Source organism: Equus caballus, chromosome 25 (genome assembly GCF_041296265.1).
Source record: "Equus caballus isolate H_3958 breed thoroughbred chromosome 25, TB-T2T, whole genome shotgun sequence".
NCBI classification, from domain to species: domain Eukaryota; kingdom Metazoa; phylum Chordata; class Mammalia; order Perissodactyla; family Equidae; genus Equus; species Equus caballus.
In genome coordinates, this window is record NC_091708.1 from 23,868,028 (window position 1) to 23,884,794 (window position 16,767).

General features: G+C 39.7%; 1 protein-coding gene across 2 annotated transcripts in view; it reads right to left on the reverse strand.

The window, feature by feature from the left end:
- Positions 1–16,767, reverse strand: part of SVEP1 (sushi, von Willebrand factor type A, EGF and pentraxin domain containing 1) — a 167,132-nt gene that overhangs the window by 120,019 nt on the left and 30,346 nt on the right. For both annotated transcript variants that reach the window (XM_001916149.5, XM_070251692.1), the window contains exon 3: positions 16,180–16,356. In XM_001916149.5, the coding sequence (XP_001916184.3) occupies positions 16,180–16,356 (177 nt within the window). The remainder of the gene's footprint in view (positions 1–16,179; positions 16,357–16,767) is intronic.

The window sequence follows — 16,767 nt, forward strand, 5'->3', positions numbered from 1 at the left end:
TTCAAAAGGTCAAGGGACAGATTTAAATGATTTCCTTCTGCAGTTTCCATAAAACCTGATTCAGAATGATCCATTCTGCCTGGCGCCCATTCTGATGATCTGTGTGGTCTAATCTACTGCACCTTGAAGTATGCCACTCAACTAGCAATTTCTTTTGCTTATTCCCATATTAAAATGTTTGGATTATTTTCTGAATAATCTGTGTGTAAATAAAATTGCAAACATTTTACTTTGGCAATTGCAATGCTTTCAACACATTAAATTTCACCATGTCACCACCTTTCTCCCACTTCATCCATTAAAGTAGGGTGTGGTGCAGAGGATCAAGTGAGAATCCCCAGATGAGAATTCTGCTAATTCTTACTGGCTCTGACACTGTCTGACTTTCTCTATATTATGTAACCAACTGGAGAACTGGTTATTCCACAACAACAGCATGGGTAATCATGTTTGTAGCCAAGTAGTTGTAAAATTAAAAATTTTTGACCCTCTGTACGGATGTAGTCAACCACCTGTGGTCAACCAACAAACTGTGGAATGCAAAACCACAGATAAGGGGGGACTACTGTACATATATGACAACACATAAGAGGGATGTTATCCAGACTTGGGGCAGGGGTGAGGAGGTCAGGTAAATTTTGTTGGTCAAACTGATTTCAGAGGTGAGACCAGAATCATGCAGAGAAGTGAGGGAAGGTGTAGGGAGCAGGGTGATGGCATTCCAGACAGAGGGATCAACAGATGCAGACCCAGAGGCAAGAGAGGGTTTTCTTGAAGACTGAGGGGTTCCCTCTGGCTGGAGTACAGGGAAGTGAGCCTAGAAAAGTGAGTGCCAGAACCATCAAGGCTGGATACGCCACATTCAAAAGCTAGTACTTTATCCTTAAAACAATGAGAACAATGACAATGTTCTAAGTTAGTGTATGTGACAAGATCACTTTGTGGAGAACAATTCTGAAGGACAACAACATTTAATTCTCGAACACATGGTATGATTCACTCACTCCCATATATCCCTATACATAAAGATGATTTAAGAAGTTTGAGTTACGATTAATTAATGCTTTGGGGTTTTTTTGCTTAATTGCTTTTATGTTTTTCTCCATAACTCTTTCTAAAATTGTTATCCTTGATTTATTGGCCATTAACTATTTTTTTCCATTTTACTTTTGGTTTCCGTGGAAATAAAAGTCATCATCAGGCATAAGACATGGGAAAAACTGACAGCACCACGTGTCCACACAGAGTGTCCCTAAATAAGTTAACACACAAAGAGCAATATCACTGTTGGATACAACAAACATGGAAAAACCTGTCAACAGAGAAGAAATGATGCACACACAAAAAAGAGGATTCTGTTTCCGGAAGTAGACAGAAGATGGAGTAGACCATCTGGGACCTTGAGACCCAAAGACTGGCTTAGTGCTAAGTTTGGGGTTTCCTTTTTCCTCACATATCTCAGACTTAGAGCTGAAGAAGCTGACAACCCAGAAACACCAATAGGAATGGACAAAAAAAACCCCAAACAACAAAATATTGCTCTCTCTAGCCAAAGGATGAAGAAAAGGGCAGCCTAGTAAGATAGATCACTTTTAGACAATAACTACTCAACAACTCTACTCCATCCAAACACTGCAGAAAAACTGTGGCCCAGCCCCAGCCATACCAGGCAGAGGCCAAGTGGGGAGCCCAGATTTCCACTTTTGCAAAGCTCTAGCGAGGCACTCCAACACCTCTGCCAGAGTGGTATCAGAGGAGGCTAAGTAGAGAGATGGGTCTTTCAAGCTTATGGAGACCACAGGGGTGAAGGTTGTGTCTCACTTCCACACTCATCCAGAAGTAACAAGGGGTCCCTCCCCTGTCCCATTGGAGTATGTCAGAGTAGGCCCAGTGGAGAGTCAGGATTTTCACTACCATCAAGCAGTAAAGGGGTCCCCTCCTTGTAGTGTCAGTGGAGACCATGTGGGGAGCAATAAGAGGCACTCCTACTCCTCCCAGCCAGCCTGGTATCAGTGGAGGCTTAGAAAATAGCCAGAACTTCCACCCACAGCAGTAATGAGCATCTCCCTCACACACACATCAGTGTCAATGGGGGCAATGTGAGGAACCTGGATTTCTATGTTCACCTGGCAAGAACAAGGCAATGCTCCTCGTCTCCCTCCTTCTGCTAGAGGAATGTTTACATAACATTCTTGAAATGACAAAATTATAGCAATGGAGAAGAGATTACCGGTTGCAAAAGGTTAAAGTAGGGGTAGGCAGGGGTAGGAGGGAAGTGTTTGGGGTTCTAAAAGAGCACATTATGGATCCTTGTGGTGGTGGAATTGTTCTGTATCTTGACTGTATCCATGTCAATATCCTGGTTGTGATATTATAATATACTACATTATACTATACTATATTATACTACAGTTCTGAAAGATGTTACCATTGGGAGATACTAGAAAAATAATATACAGGATCTCTCTGAATTATTTCTTAAAACTGCATATGGCACTAGAATTATCTCAAAAGAAAAAGTGTGATGAAGAATAAAGGAGCAAAAGGCAGAGAAGCAAAATTTCAGAGTGCATCCGGAAATATCCAAGATAGAGAAACTGCATCTTGGAGACTAGGGTATCCAGGTCACTACAGTGGTGTGGTTGGTTGGAGGTCAAGGATATTTCTTCACGCCTTTACAATTGCTTTGTAGACACCTGGATACATGGAACAGGATATGATGAAGAGTATACAGGAGCATTAGAATGACTAAAGAGGAGTATTCCTCCTGTATAAATTCACAAATTGAACTTATTCATATATCAGTTTCAATAAAATTTTATAGTTCTTCTTGAAGGTCACATAATTTTCTTTCAACTTATTCTCAGGAAATATATTATTTTTCTTATTATTGTAAATGAGATTTCATCACATTTTTTGAACTGAATGTTTCTTCACAAAAATTTGTTGATTTTGAAATATTTATCTTGCTATCTTACAAATCTGTTCTATTTATTCTTATGGTTTTCAGTTGATTTCCTTGGATTTTCTAGGTAGACAATAATATTACATGCAAATAAACATGCAAATTACATGCAAATAATAAACTCTTTTGTTTAAAATATTAAATATCAATAGTGAAATAGAACAATTTTGCTTTATTAATTTTTATGGTTAAATCTTCAATATTTCATGTATCTGTGTATTTGATTTTTTCTCATAACTTGTTTTATAGTTCATGACTTATTTTCATATAATTGCTTCCAGATTTTGACACAATTTATAAATCTCAAGTTTTAATGGAAAATTTCCCAACCACTAACATGCTATGTATAGTAATAATGCTTTGCAAATAATACATTCGTTAAATGATTGTTCAAATGGTAAAAATCCACAGTACCCCGGAATGCTGTCTCGTAGTGTTTTATGAATTAAAACACCACCTTAAACCATCAATCACCAAGACATGCAAATAGCTTTACACACACAGGCACACAATACCATGGTTTTAGGACTACATTTGGATAATAATCTCAGGAACTAGATAACATGAAAGAGATAAATGTGTGATTGGCCACTTCCTACTGTTGAACTTGGCCTTCCAGATGGCTTACTTTGACTCCAAGCCAGTGCTTCTCAGGGTCAGTAGACTAGTTCACCTTCACTTCTCCAAACAAGGAGTGGAAAATTCCCAGGAAGTTGGGAACCAAGCAGAGTTTCCATATGCTGTGTTCTAGTATCTAAACATGTATTTGCTTTATTTATTTACTCATTCATTCACTCACTCAAAATGCATTAATGTTTACTCCAAGTCCATGGGCTGTGTAGCAGAGGCCATAAAAAAAAAAAAGGAGACGTAGACATAATCCTGCCCCAAAGGATTTCTCAGAATATCCGAGAAGAAAGACTTACCCCAAATGATAATACCATGTGGGAAGCATTAACAGAAAAATGACATTTAAGAGAATCAAAAAATCTAGATCTAAGTGTGCCAGGGCGAGAAGGAATAGAGGGAAAGTTTCCTAGGAGAAGTGAGCTTGTTGCAAATTCTGAAGGACTGGTAAGAATTGAACAGACACGCAAGACATGGGATATTCTAGGCAAAGGGGACAAAAATTCACAGGCGTGGAGCCATGAAAAGGCTTGAAGTGTCTAAGCCACCACAGGCAGTACAGGGTGGTTGGAGCATAAGGTGCTGCAAAGTTCACACCCAAGAGATAACTTCACCCGAGTAGAATCACGTGGCTTTATTATTTCTTCCAAAACTTTAAAAAGAGATATAGTAATGTTTTTTGAATCTTGTGTTAAAGCATTAATTCAGTTTGTCAATATGGAACAGGGTTTCTGAAGCTCAGTCGAGATTGACATCTGGAACTTGTCAGCGGGTATTTGGTGTACTGTAGAATGTTTAGCAGCATCCCTGGCTGCTAGCCACTAGATGACAGTAGCTCCTTCCAGCTGTGACAACCAATATTGTTTCCAGACATTGCCAAATGTCTCCTGGGAGGCAAAATCACTCCCTATTGAGAACCATCACTGGTTGGGCATAATAATTTAAATTAATAAGCACTTATATATGCCAAGCACTGTACCAAACTTTTTACACACATTATCTCATTTAATTTTTATAACAATCCTGCTACTATTAACCCTATTTTATAGACAAGGATACTGAGGTCCAAAGAAGTCAAAGAACTTGCCAAGAAAAACACAGTCAGTGACAGAAGTAGGATTCATGCCACTCATTGCCATCAATAACTATTTACGAACGCAAATTGTATAACACCTGAATCTTGTCTATCTTGGCACCACTAGCATGTAGCATACTACAGAACACATCATGATTTCACTGAGCCTGATTTCCTCTAGCTTGGGCTATCATTTTCAAATTGCTAACACTGGCTATTATTTTGGCTAATCATCTAACATTTAGAAAGCATCAACCCTGTGCTGCAGACCCCTAAACATTTGGGATGTTAAGCCGCAACGTAGAAGCAACTGTTTATTTTAAATGTAACCTTGAAAGAGCAGCAAAATATTTCTGGATCGTTTCCTTGATAGATAATGACTGTGCACTGAGTGCTATGGATGGATTGTAGGCAACATAATGGCACAGAGACAGCATGATTTTTGGGATCACAGAGAGCTGGGTCTGCAGGCTAACTTCTTTGTAGTTGAATGACACTAGGAAAACTTCCTACATTCTTTAACACAGTTTCCTCTTCTGAAAATGAGGAACATAAGTAGCAAAGATTTTGCAAGAGACGTGTGAATGTGGCATGAATCATTTTAAGAACCAATTTCCAGAACCTCAGCATTCATATGTAGTCTTACCTAAATGGACGTGCCAGAGAAAGTGTCTATGGCACCTTTTCACAATTGCCCTTCATTTTTCAAAAGAAATGCATACATTTCACCCCTTCTAAATCTTACTCGGGTGAATTGCCCCAAGGTGATAAACCTCCGGCATAATTAAAAAATCTAGATATCTGGAAACCTTCCTTTAATTAAGGCACAATAAACAAGTCCTCTAAGAAGCTTTCCCTGTCTTTCACATATTTCAATTTAATATCTTTCAATTTTTCCTGACATTGGAAATGGAGTATTTTGGTCCATTTCTGGGATGTTTTGAATGCAGATACATTGTAGGGTGCAGAGCTGGGAATGAAGGCATTGTTCATTTACCACTTTTCCTTTTCAATCCCTGACTACTGTCAAAAAATATATCACTTCTTTAGAGGAGTCCTATGAGGGCAAAGCGAGGAAGAAAATGTCCATAAGAAATATTGAACGTGACAGCAACTTATTTCACCCAGCTGACAAACTCAGGGCAGGCACTCTGCTTCATTTATCAACTGTAGATTTCTAAAGTAATATGCTTCCCACTGGAATGTGTATTAGCTTATTTAGCCTTTTTCTTTCCTAAAGTAAGTCTGATCTGGAGGACAGGTTTGACTGTAAAAAATATTTTCACAAATATGTTGCATGGTAGATATTTGTCCATAAATTAGACTAAATCTATGGCTCTAAGATTTTGATAAGAATATATTAATGCGCATTGTAAAGCAAAATAATTTTATCAAAAACTATTGAATTGCTGAAGGTTTATTAAAATTTGTGCTATTTTGGTTTTCCCAAACACAATTGGGTGCTCCCAAGTGAAAGAGGAACAGGTAGTCTTTAATAAGTCCTAGTAAAGTCTCTTTGGGGGACTTCCCAGAAATTTGAGAAAGTGAATGATGATAACGATTGGGTAACAACTCCTTTCGCAAGTCAAAAGTTTTTCCAATTCTTCAATTTCAATAAAATTGAAAAAGGACTTAAGGGAATTATCAGCTAATAAATCATTTACAATACTTTTTTGATGATGGATAACTCAGTTAACTTTTGGCATGTAATTCTGGAGGAACTCAAAGAATTGAGTAACGTCATTTTAACACAACTTTTTCAAGTCCTTCTACATATTTGTACAGAGAAGGTTTTCAGCACTAAAACCTATAAAAATGAAAAATAAAAATGGAATTGATGCTGTATGTTCTCATATTCTAATAGTGAATAACAGAAATCCATGGATACATGAATTAATTAATGATCCATCTCGTTAAGAGATGAATCTCCAATAGTATCTTATTTTTATGTGTAATAAGTATCAAAAATGTATAATACGTTTGACAAATTATAGACAAATAATCATAATAATAACTCAATCGAAAAGCAATTTTGGTCAGAGAAAATTTAAAAGTTAATTTCGAATTATATCTACAAATTTTATAGCAGAAAAGTAGAATTCTGTGCTCAATAAAAGGCTTAAAGATATAAAAATTGATTGCACTAGAAAAGAATTATGTGGTAGAAGCAGAATGGAAGAGATCTAAGAAACCAAGAAATCATGTAAAGTTTCTGCCTTAAGAAAAGGTTCTTGTTCGCAGATGGACACTACTAGAAGCAATCAAATTTGCTATAGTATTTAGATTTCAGTGAGTACATTTAAAAATGATATAACAGTTTTATTTTAAAATGTCAATACAGTACTATGGAAACACCATCTTTTAAAATCTTGCCAAAAACTTTTAAATGTCTACTTAAAAATCAATAAGGGGTATGTGGGATTTCAATATTTTTTCATGGGTTCCCTGAGCAAAAATATTTGAAGACTACTGATTTAGCAGATGTTAAATGTTTTCCTTTTGTCTCCTTTTCATAGTTTTTGGAAAGAGTTACTTATAATGGGGCTGGGGAAAAGAAGAATGGAAAAAGGAAGATTTTACAATGATAAGCAGGAACAGGTCATAAACCTTATTTTGACAAATTTAGAATATTGGGTATACTTTTACAAGTATTTCTAAAGTACACAATATACTGATTTTGAGGGGCTCCGGTTCAAGATGGCGACATAGGAGGACCTGGGCTCACCTCCTCCCACAGACACACTGATTCTGCAGCTACATATGGAACAACTTACTCTGCAAAAACCCTAAAAACTGTCTGAGCACCCTATGCCTCAGGCAAATGAGAGAAGGCCCACATCGAAGCAGGTCGGAGAGACTAAGACACAACCTCACCTTAAACCCTATCCCCTCAGCACAACCCACAATCAGGAGGGACCTCAAAACCCAGAGCTTCTCCCTGAGGAGTGAAGGGTTTGAACCTCACATCAGGCACCCCAACTTTTAAGACCTGAACTTGTGAGATGAGCCCCCAAAACACTGAGCTTTGCAACCCAATGGGGCTCGTGTCCACAAGACCCATAAGACTATAACGAACTGAGAAACTCCTCTGAAAGAGCTCAAGAACACCCCAGGGCTCAGTGCAGAGGCAACTGATCCAGAGGTGCCCACACAAGTGGATGAGGCTCATTTGCTAATCTTAACGTATCCGCCAGAGGGGCAGGCATCTAATTTAGCACACCTCTAAGAACCTGCAGGCTGGCACACACCATCTTCTCCTTCTCCTTGCTCTAGCCATTTTTTTTTTTAACACTAGGCTTCCCCTCAACTCCCCAGCAGGGGCCATCTATACCCTCTCTCTCTGCCATACTCTGGAGTCCCACAGGACTATAACCAATGGAGAAAGAGTTCTTAAAAGGCTACGGCTCCAGGGCACAGCAAGAGGCAACAGATCCAGGAGCTCAGTCTTTCTGTGAAGGAGGCCTATTAGCTTATCATCATAGCTGCAGCCTGAGGGGAGGCTTCTAATTAAACACACATCTAAGTGCTGACTGTCATCCTTTCCGAGACCTTCAAGGGCAGGCACTATCTTCGTGCTCTCTCCCCACCATGCTCCAGAGCGACAAGATCTCCCGGAGGGAAGCTTTCACATGCACCTGGTGCCCCAGTTTTTGTGGTAGCTGCCCAGGGGAAGCCACTTGATCGCCTGGCTCTAGGGGCCAGGGGGGCTAGTGTTCTTGGGTCCCATGGGACTGTAACAATTGGCAGGCAACCACACCCAAGGCATTGCACAGACAGCCAACTGAAACACATCCCCATCTTTCTGTGAAAGAGGCCTATTTGCTTGTCTTGGAGCTTCAGCCTCAGTGGCAGAATTCAGGTTTGGCACACAATAGGGGTCTATGGAGGTGCTGTCAGGGAATGGAGGCAGGTAGATGCCATCTTTGCACTCTTTCTGCTTTGCTACAGCTCGCCAACATCTCCCAGAAAGGAGCTTATACACTTATGTGGAGCCTCGATTTTTGCACCTGCCACCCAGGGAACCTTCCAGATTGCCTGGCTCTGGTGGCCAGTGGGGCTTACACTTGGGGTCCCACAGGACTGTATAAATTTGCATACTTTAAAAGCTGCTGCCTGAGGGTCTGGCTTCCTTCCAATAAGCTTGAATCTAGGTGCTGACTGAGATTCTCCCCTTTGGGACACTGACAAGTCTCAGCACACCCTTAATTCCTGGGAGCCATTAAAATAAAATGGGCTGCTTGGACAATCTCAAAGTTTTGAGAGACAACCAAGAGCTAGGGCAGGGTTGAACCATAAAAGTCATCTCCTACAGGAGGCCACTCCTTCAAGACTGGGAGAGGTGGCCGTTCAATGTATAGAAACCAACACAGAGTCAAGCAACATGAAGAAACCAAGGAATATGCTCCAAACAAAAAAAATGACAAAAACCTTAGAAAGAAACCTTATTGAAATGGAGATAAGTAATTTACCTGATAAAGAGTTCAATGCAATGGTCACAAAGATGCTCATCAAACTTGGGAGAAGAATAGAAGAACATAGAGAGAACTTCAACAGAAATAGAAATTTAAGAAAGTACCAAATAAAAGTCACAGAGCTAAAGAATACAACGACTGAACTGAAAAATACAATGTAGTGACTTAGAAGTTTGGTCATATTCCACACCTAATTCTATGCATTTTCGAAAACCGTTATAAAATCATGACAGACTGGAAGATGCACTCTCAGGACGGAATACCTACCCCATTCCATACAAAACTGAGCACATTAGCCTACTCTAGGCAGCCATGATGCATCCTCCTCCTTAGGTTGATGGGAACCAGTGTCAACATGCTAGCAATATTCCCTCATAAAAAGCAAATAGGAATACATTGTCTGAATTCCTTACACCTTACCAGGCACCACTGGGGATGTTTTTGGGGGAAAAAATCAGCTAAGCTCTGCTCAGAGAACAAGATTTCCAAATGTTTTGGTTTCCATTCAAGAATTTCTAGAGCTCTCTGTCCTTTCTCTTTCCAAAAGAATGATATAATATTTAGGCAAGAAAATGTGTGTGAGTGTAGGGTGGGGGTAGGGATTTGCGTGCATGTATTTACATGCATAATAAAATATTCCCACATAAGGATTCTAGTGTTTCTATTTCTATAGCGTATACTCCTTTTATGAAAAATAATATAATTGGGGCTTTGGCTCATTATCCAGCCCTCAGCCTTGGCCCCCATTGAGTTATAATTTTCAATCTGCTAATCATTCCAAACTCACTGAAATGGACTCAATCTCTGCAAAGGAGCAGTGTCCTCAAGATGCCTATTGTCTCCATACTCGGCATCTCTCAAATCCCTTCAGGGGAAATTCAGAACAGCTGCACTGCTTGGATTTACAACAGGAGTTCACTGGCTATTCACAACTCATTTGATGATCTAGCCATCTAACAATGACTAATCTCGTAAACCAACTGTACACTGTGTTGGCTTTATTGTGGACAAAGTTTAACCAAATGTAAATATTTTGCATTCAAATAAATTAAATACATTCTTTAAAACATCTTACCATGTGCCTTTGTTCTAGAGACCCTGTGGTGCCCAAGGCAGACATGGAAAACAGGCAATTGCCAAGATTTCAGTGAGGAGTTCTTGTCCACTTAAGATTCTGGTGTTCAAGTTGACCTCTTACCTACATCCTTTTCCTTGAGCACTTACTATAGGCTCTGAAGGCAGGCATTGAGGATACAGAATGAATTAGAAAGTCACTGCCTGTTAGAAGCACTAGTCTGATGAAGTAGGAACAAAGACAATAGTTGGGTGTGGTGGGAAAGGAAGCCAGAAGAATGAAAAAAGGTCTGAGGAATGAAATAGCGTGGTATTTGGGGGAAACTCTAACTAGTTCCAGCTTTTAGCTCAAAGGGTAAATAGAGGTCAAATCATGCAAAGCCTTTATACCATGCTAAGGAGCTTGAAGTTTATTCTATGAATGAGTTAATTTAAAAACATAAAGTAGCTTTGTAATTTATATAACTTATTTTCTTCTTTCCCTTCCTAGTACGAGGTTGAACCATATGAAGCTGCTATTTTGTGGGTAGAAAATGATCAAATATTGATGACCTCATAAGGGTCAACCAATACTTAACAAAATTTGAAATTATATGTTTAATTGTGTGTTTATTTGCTAACTGACTATCTCTATGGCTCGACTGTAGACTCTGGAGCCTAACAACTCGGGTTCATATCCCAGCTCTCCTAGCTGTGTGACCCAGGACAAGATACTTCACCTCTCAGACTTTTAGTTTCCTTGTCTCTAAAATGGAACAATACTCCAGAGAGTTATTATAAACATTAAATGAGTTAATATATATCAATGTTTGGAAAAATGCCTGGAATATAGTTAGTGCTATTTAAATATTAGCTATTACTATCATTATCAGTTATTATTGGTATCATCACCATCTGCAGCAGCATTGTCCAAATGCCCTATGTTAAAGATGAAGGGTGAAGAAAATAATATTAGACCTGAAAATGGAAACAACATCTTCTTTTCATTAGACTCCACAGTTTGGCAGTATGGTTCCCTCAGCCAAAATTCAATAATCCTAAAAGAACATTTTCTCCATCCTTTAAGCCTGATCTTACAGTGTTAAAATCCCCAACCTGAATTTCTGAGCCATACAAAATATTTACAGTAAATAAAACTGAGTTAGGTAGGTTTTTAAAAAGAAATACATCATAGGCCTTTTATAAAGCATTGATTTACGAAAAAAAAGAGATTGATATGCAAGCGTTCCTAGCCTTTCATCATTTCTGGTTCCCCAAAGAGTAATGTAGAATGAAGGGGAGAGAGCAAGAAGGACAAAGGTCTGAGCTAGGGCTTGGAAGGTACATGAGCGTGCGTGTGTGTAAGTGTGTGTAGGGAAGAATTTGAAAAGATAAGTGCAGAAGAGTTATGATTTCTAAGGTAAAGGAAGATGAGAAAAGGGAGATTTTAAGAACTGCTGTGGTCTACATATCGCCATTTTGGAATTAGAGAAAATCAAGCAGAAGACTGGTACTATTGTGAAATTTATTTTGGTTTCTGAACTGGATTTCTTTGACTGCAATGCCTCTCTTAGACAGGACCACTTGGAGGATGGCTTTATAAGGATTACAATTGTGTCTAAAATTCTCTTTTTCTCACAGACTTTTTAGCCTTAAACTTCTGTAAAATATGATTTCTGTGTCCACTGCCATTATACAAGTGAAAGAGATATGCATGAACAAAGCATCATCCTACTTTGGATTATCTGTTTATTATCTGGTCCTCACATCTGTAAAACCTATTAGCACACACTCTCCAGGATCATCAGCTAAAAGCACTGATTATTTTGAAACCAACTCAGAGAAATTTTGAGCCAAGGGAAATTAAAAACTGGTTCAAACTTATTAAATTATGTCTTCTAAAACTGAACTCTTTGACAAAGTATTACTTGTTAGTAATCTCTAATGAATCCTCAGGCTTGCATTCAAGTTAAGCTGTAAATGATATGGAACAGATCCACAATTATTAAAAATGTTTTTATTCGTCAGGGTCTTGTCCATGAAGCAGCTGCTTAACGTGACAGTGGTGCTCAGGCCATTTTGAGCAAAGCCACTGCTGTGGACATGGCTTCGAGAGGTCACTGTTTCAAGACCCTAGCAACCCAGACTGTCAATCACCCCGAACAATGAGGGAAAAAGAGAAGGAGATCACAGTAACATCGTAGCCATCAGCTTTCTCTGAAGTCTCATGGGCACCCTTCGAGACAGTCTAGTAAAAAGAAAGAACCCTGGATGCAACGTTGGGAGACCTTAATTCTTCCTCAGCTCTGCCACAAATTTCCTAGTTGACCATGGGATGGAGTTTCCTCATCTCCCAAGCGAACGATGAGAAAATCCCTCACAGCTAGCTCTAGTATTCTACTTTTCTATGAACTTAATTAACAAATATAATCTGCTTCAGCACGTAACTTTTCCCTCATCAAGGCAAATAACCTCTCCTTTGTTCAACATTCAATGGCACCTTATCCCACTCACTCAGTATTCTTGAGTTTCACTGGATGTTGACCAGGTCAAACCTGTACTCCTCTTTTAGTGGGTGCAAGGTTCTTGACGGTATTCACCTGCATGCACAGCTCTCTCTTCCTTATCCTCTCCATAGCACAGTTTCTCAGGTTAGGGCCACTAGTCTAGCCCAGAACAGTGGAGTTTATAAAATATATGGTGTCACTTGTGTTCACGTATCTAATACTTGACGTAATTATTTTGACATTCATTCATTAACTTTCTTATAACAATATTTATATTATCTCACAATAATGATTAACAATAAAAGCTACCACTGATTGAGAATTGATGTGCCAGACACTATCCTAAACACTCTAAGTATATTCTCTCAATTAAACCAACCATATATACATATACATAAAATACATAGGTATATATAAATGTAATATATATTATATGATACATATGCATATATACACACATCTATATACTTCTATATACATAGATATATATATACATACATGTGAGTATATATACATATATATATATAACTCTACCACTATTAAGCCCATTTTACAGAAAAAAACTGAGAATCAGAAGAAATTAATTGTCCAAAGACACACAGTTTGTAATTGGCAGAGGTTGAATTTGAGCCAGATCTTTCTGCATTTTTAAACACTTTGGGCACAGTTCAGTGTCTGTGGTTTCCAAAAAGCAACTTACACAAGAAGCTATTTTCAAAAATGCAAAATAAGTGATGTGGTATCTTAGAAATAAAACAGGACTCAGAGAAAAGTGTCCTGGGTCCCTTCTCAGGTCGTGCTGATGGCTGGATATGCCATCTTGAGCAAAATACTCATCTCTCCCAAGACCTCAATTTCCTCTTGTAGAATGAGGGGTTTTGAGCAGATAATCTCTCAGCTTTCTTTTGGCTCTAAAGAGGAATGATTTGCCTCTGAAAGGTATTGTTTCTACAATGAGGATAAATACTTAGAATTCCAACTCTTCACAGGAAGAGGTAACATCCTCTCCAGAGCAATAAAATGACTATCAGGTTATCATCCTTCAGATCTTAGTTTAGAGAGGACAGTCTTAGTCTGGCCTTCCTTGGAGTCCCTTCTTCAGACCACAGGCCTTTTTATTTAATAACACACATCACAGTTAGCAATTACAAATTGATGTGTGTGATTACAGTGTAAGTTCCAAGAAGGTAGGTACCATGTCTGTCTGCTCACTATTGACGCCTGCCTGGCGCTAGGCTTGGCACGGAGAAGGCGCTCAATACCATTTGTCAACTAAATGGATTTTAAAAGGGGCTCACGACTTCCAGGTTTTCACTACTGGAGGATTTACAGATAATAATTCCTTCTGCCTTTCTGAAAGATAAGAGTCTGGTAATGAGTCTTTCATGCCATAGGAAGGATATAATTTATTTATTTTTTCTTAGCTCTAGCATGCAAGAGAAGCCAGTGATGAGCACTGCCTCCTGCAACTATACAAAGTCCATTTTAGAGTTCCAATATCACTTTTCCTAATCCCTGGGAGACACATCCTGAAGATGATGATATCAACATTTATAGCGATGAATTCTATTTAATTTACATCTTGCATGTAAAAGGTATTAAGTTGAAGCTTACTAATTTAAGAGAAGAGATGGATCAGCAAACCCTGTGCTTGGTATTCTTGGCTAAAATCAGCAATGCAAGTGCTCCTGTCCCTTCACCTGAAGCTCTAGCGATGGGCTCACCCAATCTCATACATTCTACTGACTGCTGTACCTTTCAGCCTGGAACGTACGACTGTAGCTGCCACAGCCACTTGGGTAACTGGAGGCAGTGGGTTTGTGAATTGCCTCCCTTTCTTCCTTCAGTGTGTCCCCAGGGATGGTGAGGGCTGTGGCACAGTGTAGTTGAGGATGTTGGGTGGCCACACGGCAGTGGCTTGTTGGCAGGGAGCAGCTCAGTCTAGGACCACACGGAAAGCAGACATGCTGACTACAGCATGGAGCAAAGAAAATGAGAGCCTCTGCCTGTGTTTGGTGGGCTAGGATGGGAGGAGGGAAGGAGAGGGTTTTGGGGAGAGTGCCAAGCTGGGCTGTTGATTAAAGTGTGGGAAGATTCAAGGGGAGGCATTTTGCCAACCCAGAGGCAGTTAGGCTGATTACCCGCCCCCCCCCCCCCGCCCCCCCAGCTTTCTTCTGCTTAAATGAGAAATCCTGCTGGGTGGAATGGGAGCAGGGCCAAGAAAGGAGTGATTCTGCTGGGTGAGCATGGATGTCGGACCCAGGAAGGATGTGTCTGCCAGCTGGGATCAGGGCCAGGGGAGAAGAGAAATTAAGCAAGGCGAGATGAGGGACAACAAGAATAAAAGAAAGGAAATATCCTCCAAGAAGAAGGAGAGAAAAAGGAAGGAGAGAAATCAGGTCAGGTAGATGAGGAGAGCCCCGTTCCTGTGTTGCAGAGCAGGCCAACCAACCTTCCAAATGTCAGAATAAAATAATGTTCACATGAAACAAGCGATGAAAGATCACATGGGACAGTATAAAGTAAGCCTACTGCTCCTACATTTTCCTGGTGGGTGTTAATTTCCACGGGTATACATTTTTCCCAAACAGCAAATCATGAAAAAGCTGAAAGTTATAAAAACCATGTTGCTTTTTCAGGTAAAACAGAACAAACAAAATCCTTCACAGGAAAACCACGTACTACTTCCAAATATTAGATATTTCCTAAAATACAATGTAGAACACAAGAATCCTAAATGGCTCTTCTTGCCTTTCTAACAAAATACTAAAAATATAAAGATCCTCTTGTAAGGAAGCCTAGGGCAGGAAGAATTACAAATGTTAATGAAGAGAATTTCATTTTGAAATGATGTCACTTTTAGAGTTTTCTGATGTCTGTTTGTGGAGACTTGTGAGGAGCTAAAATACCATCAAGGAAATGTTGCATTTTTTGGTGACAAATCCACAATTTACATGTGGCCTGAGGACCAGAATTATACTGACTTCCATCTGAAACAGAGAGTGAGGCATATTTTGGCTTAAACGCCTAGAACACAGAAGTGGCTATTGGTTGACTGCAAATAAGAGGCCCCAAATCTTCCTCCTCCTAGTTCTGAACTTAGGCTTCAAGAGGACTCGCAAGCTTCCATTCTTCCTCTTGGAACTCTGCCACTACCATGTGAACAAGCCTTGGCTAGCCTGATGGCGTATGAGAGGCCACATAAAGGACAGCCCTGGTAGTCCCAGACAAAGCCATTTTAGACCAGACTCCAGCCAGCTGATCCACAAACAGATAAGAGAACCCAGCTAAATCAGCGGGGCAGCCTACCCAAGTTATAGCTAATAACAAATGCATAAGTTGACAGAGTTGAGACCAAAATTGCTGCCCAGCTGACTCATGAGCAATTAAGTACTTACTGTTTGAAGCCATTGAGGTTTGGGATCATTTATTACACAGTAACAGATAACTGACACAGTTACACACAAACTGGAGACTTACCTGTGCATTCATACTGTAGACCTTTCCCATAATACCCCTTTTCACAGATGCACTCAAATTGACCCGTGTGTGTCCCACATTTGCAGCTTGCCATTCGGTCACAGCAGTCTTTGCCGGCTTCACACAGATATGAGCAATGGGACATATCCTCTTGAATAAAACTCCCAGAAGGCAGATCTACCAAGAACATTTGACAGAGGGTAATAATAAATGAATTAATAGTTGAATGTTACAATCTCTAGTTACAAAAACTGAAGTGCAAGCTGGAGCAAATATCTTTTCATATCTGTCTAATTCCCAGCTGCTCCCCACTCCCACCCAAACATGAATGTCTGTTATTTGCACTACCACAGACTGGGAATTTGCTTCAGCCAGTTATCTCAGTCTGGGACCTCCTCACAAGTTCTTGAGGCCATGCAGGGTGAGGAAGAAATGAAGCATTTCAGCAAGGAATCTCCAGATGCAGCAGGAAGTAACACAGTCGGCTCTACAGGTCATTCCCTGGCTTCCACACCAGCAGTATTCCACTGCCTCAGAATGAGGTCAGGCTGTAGTAACCAGACTTCCAAAATCCTTGTTCAAATGAAA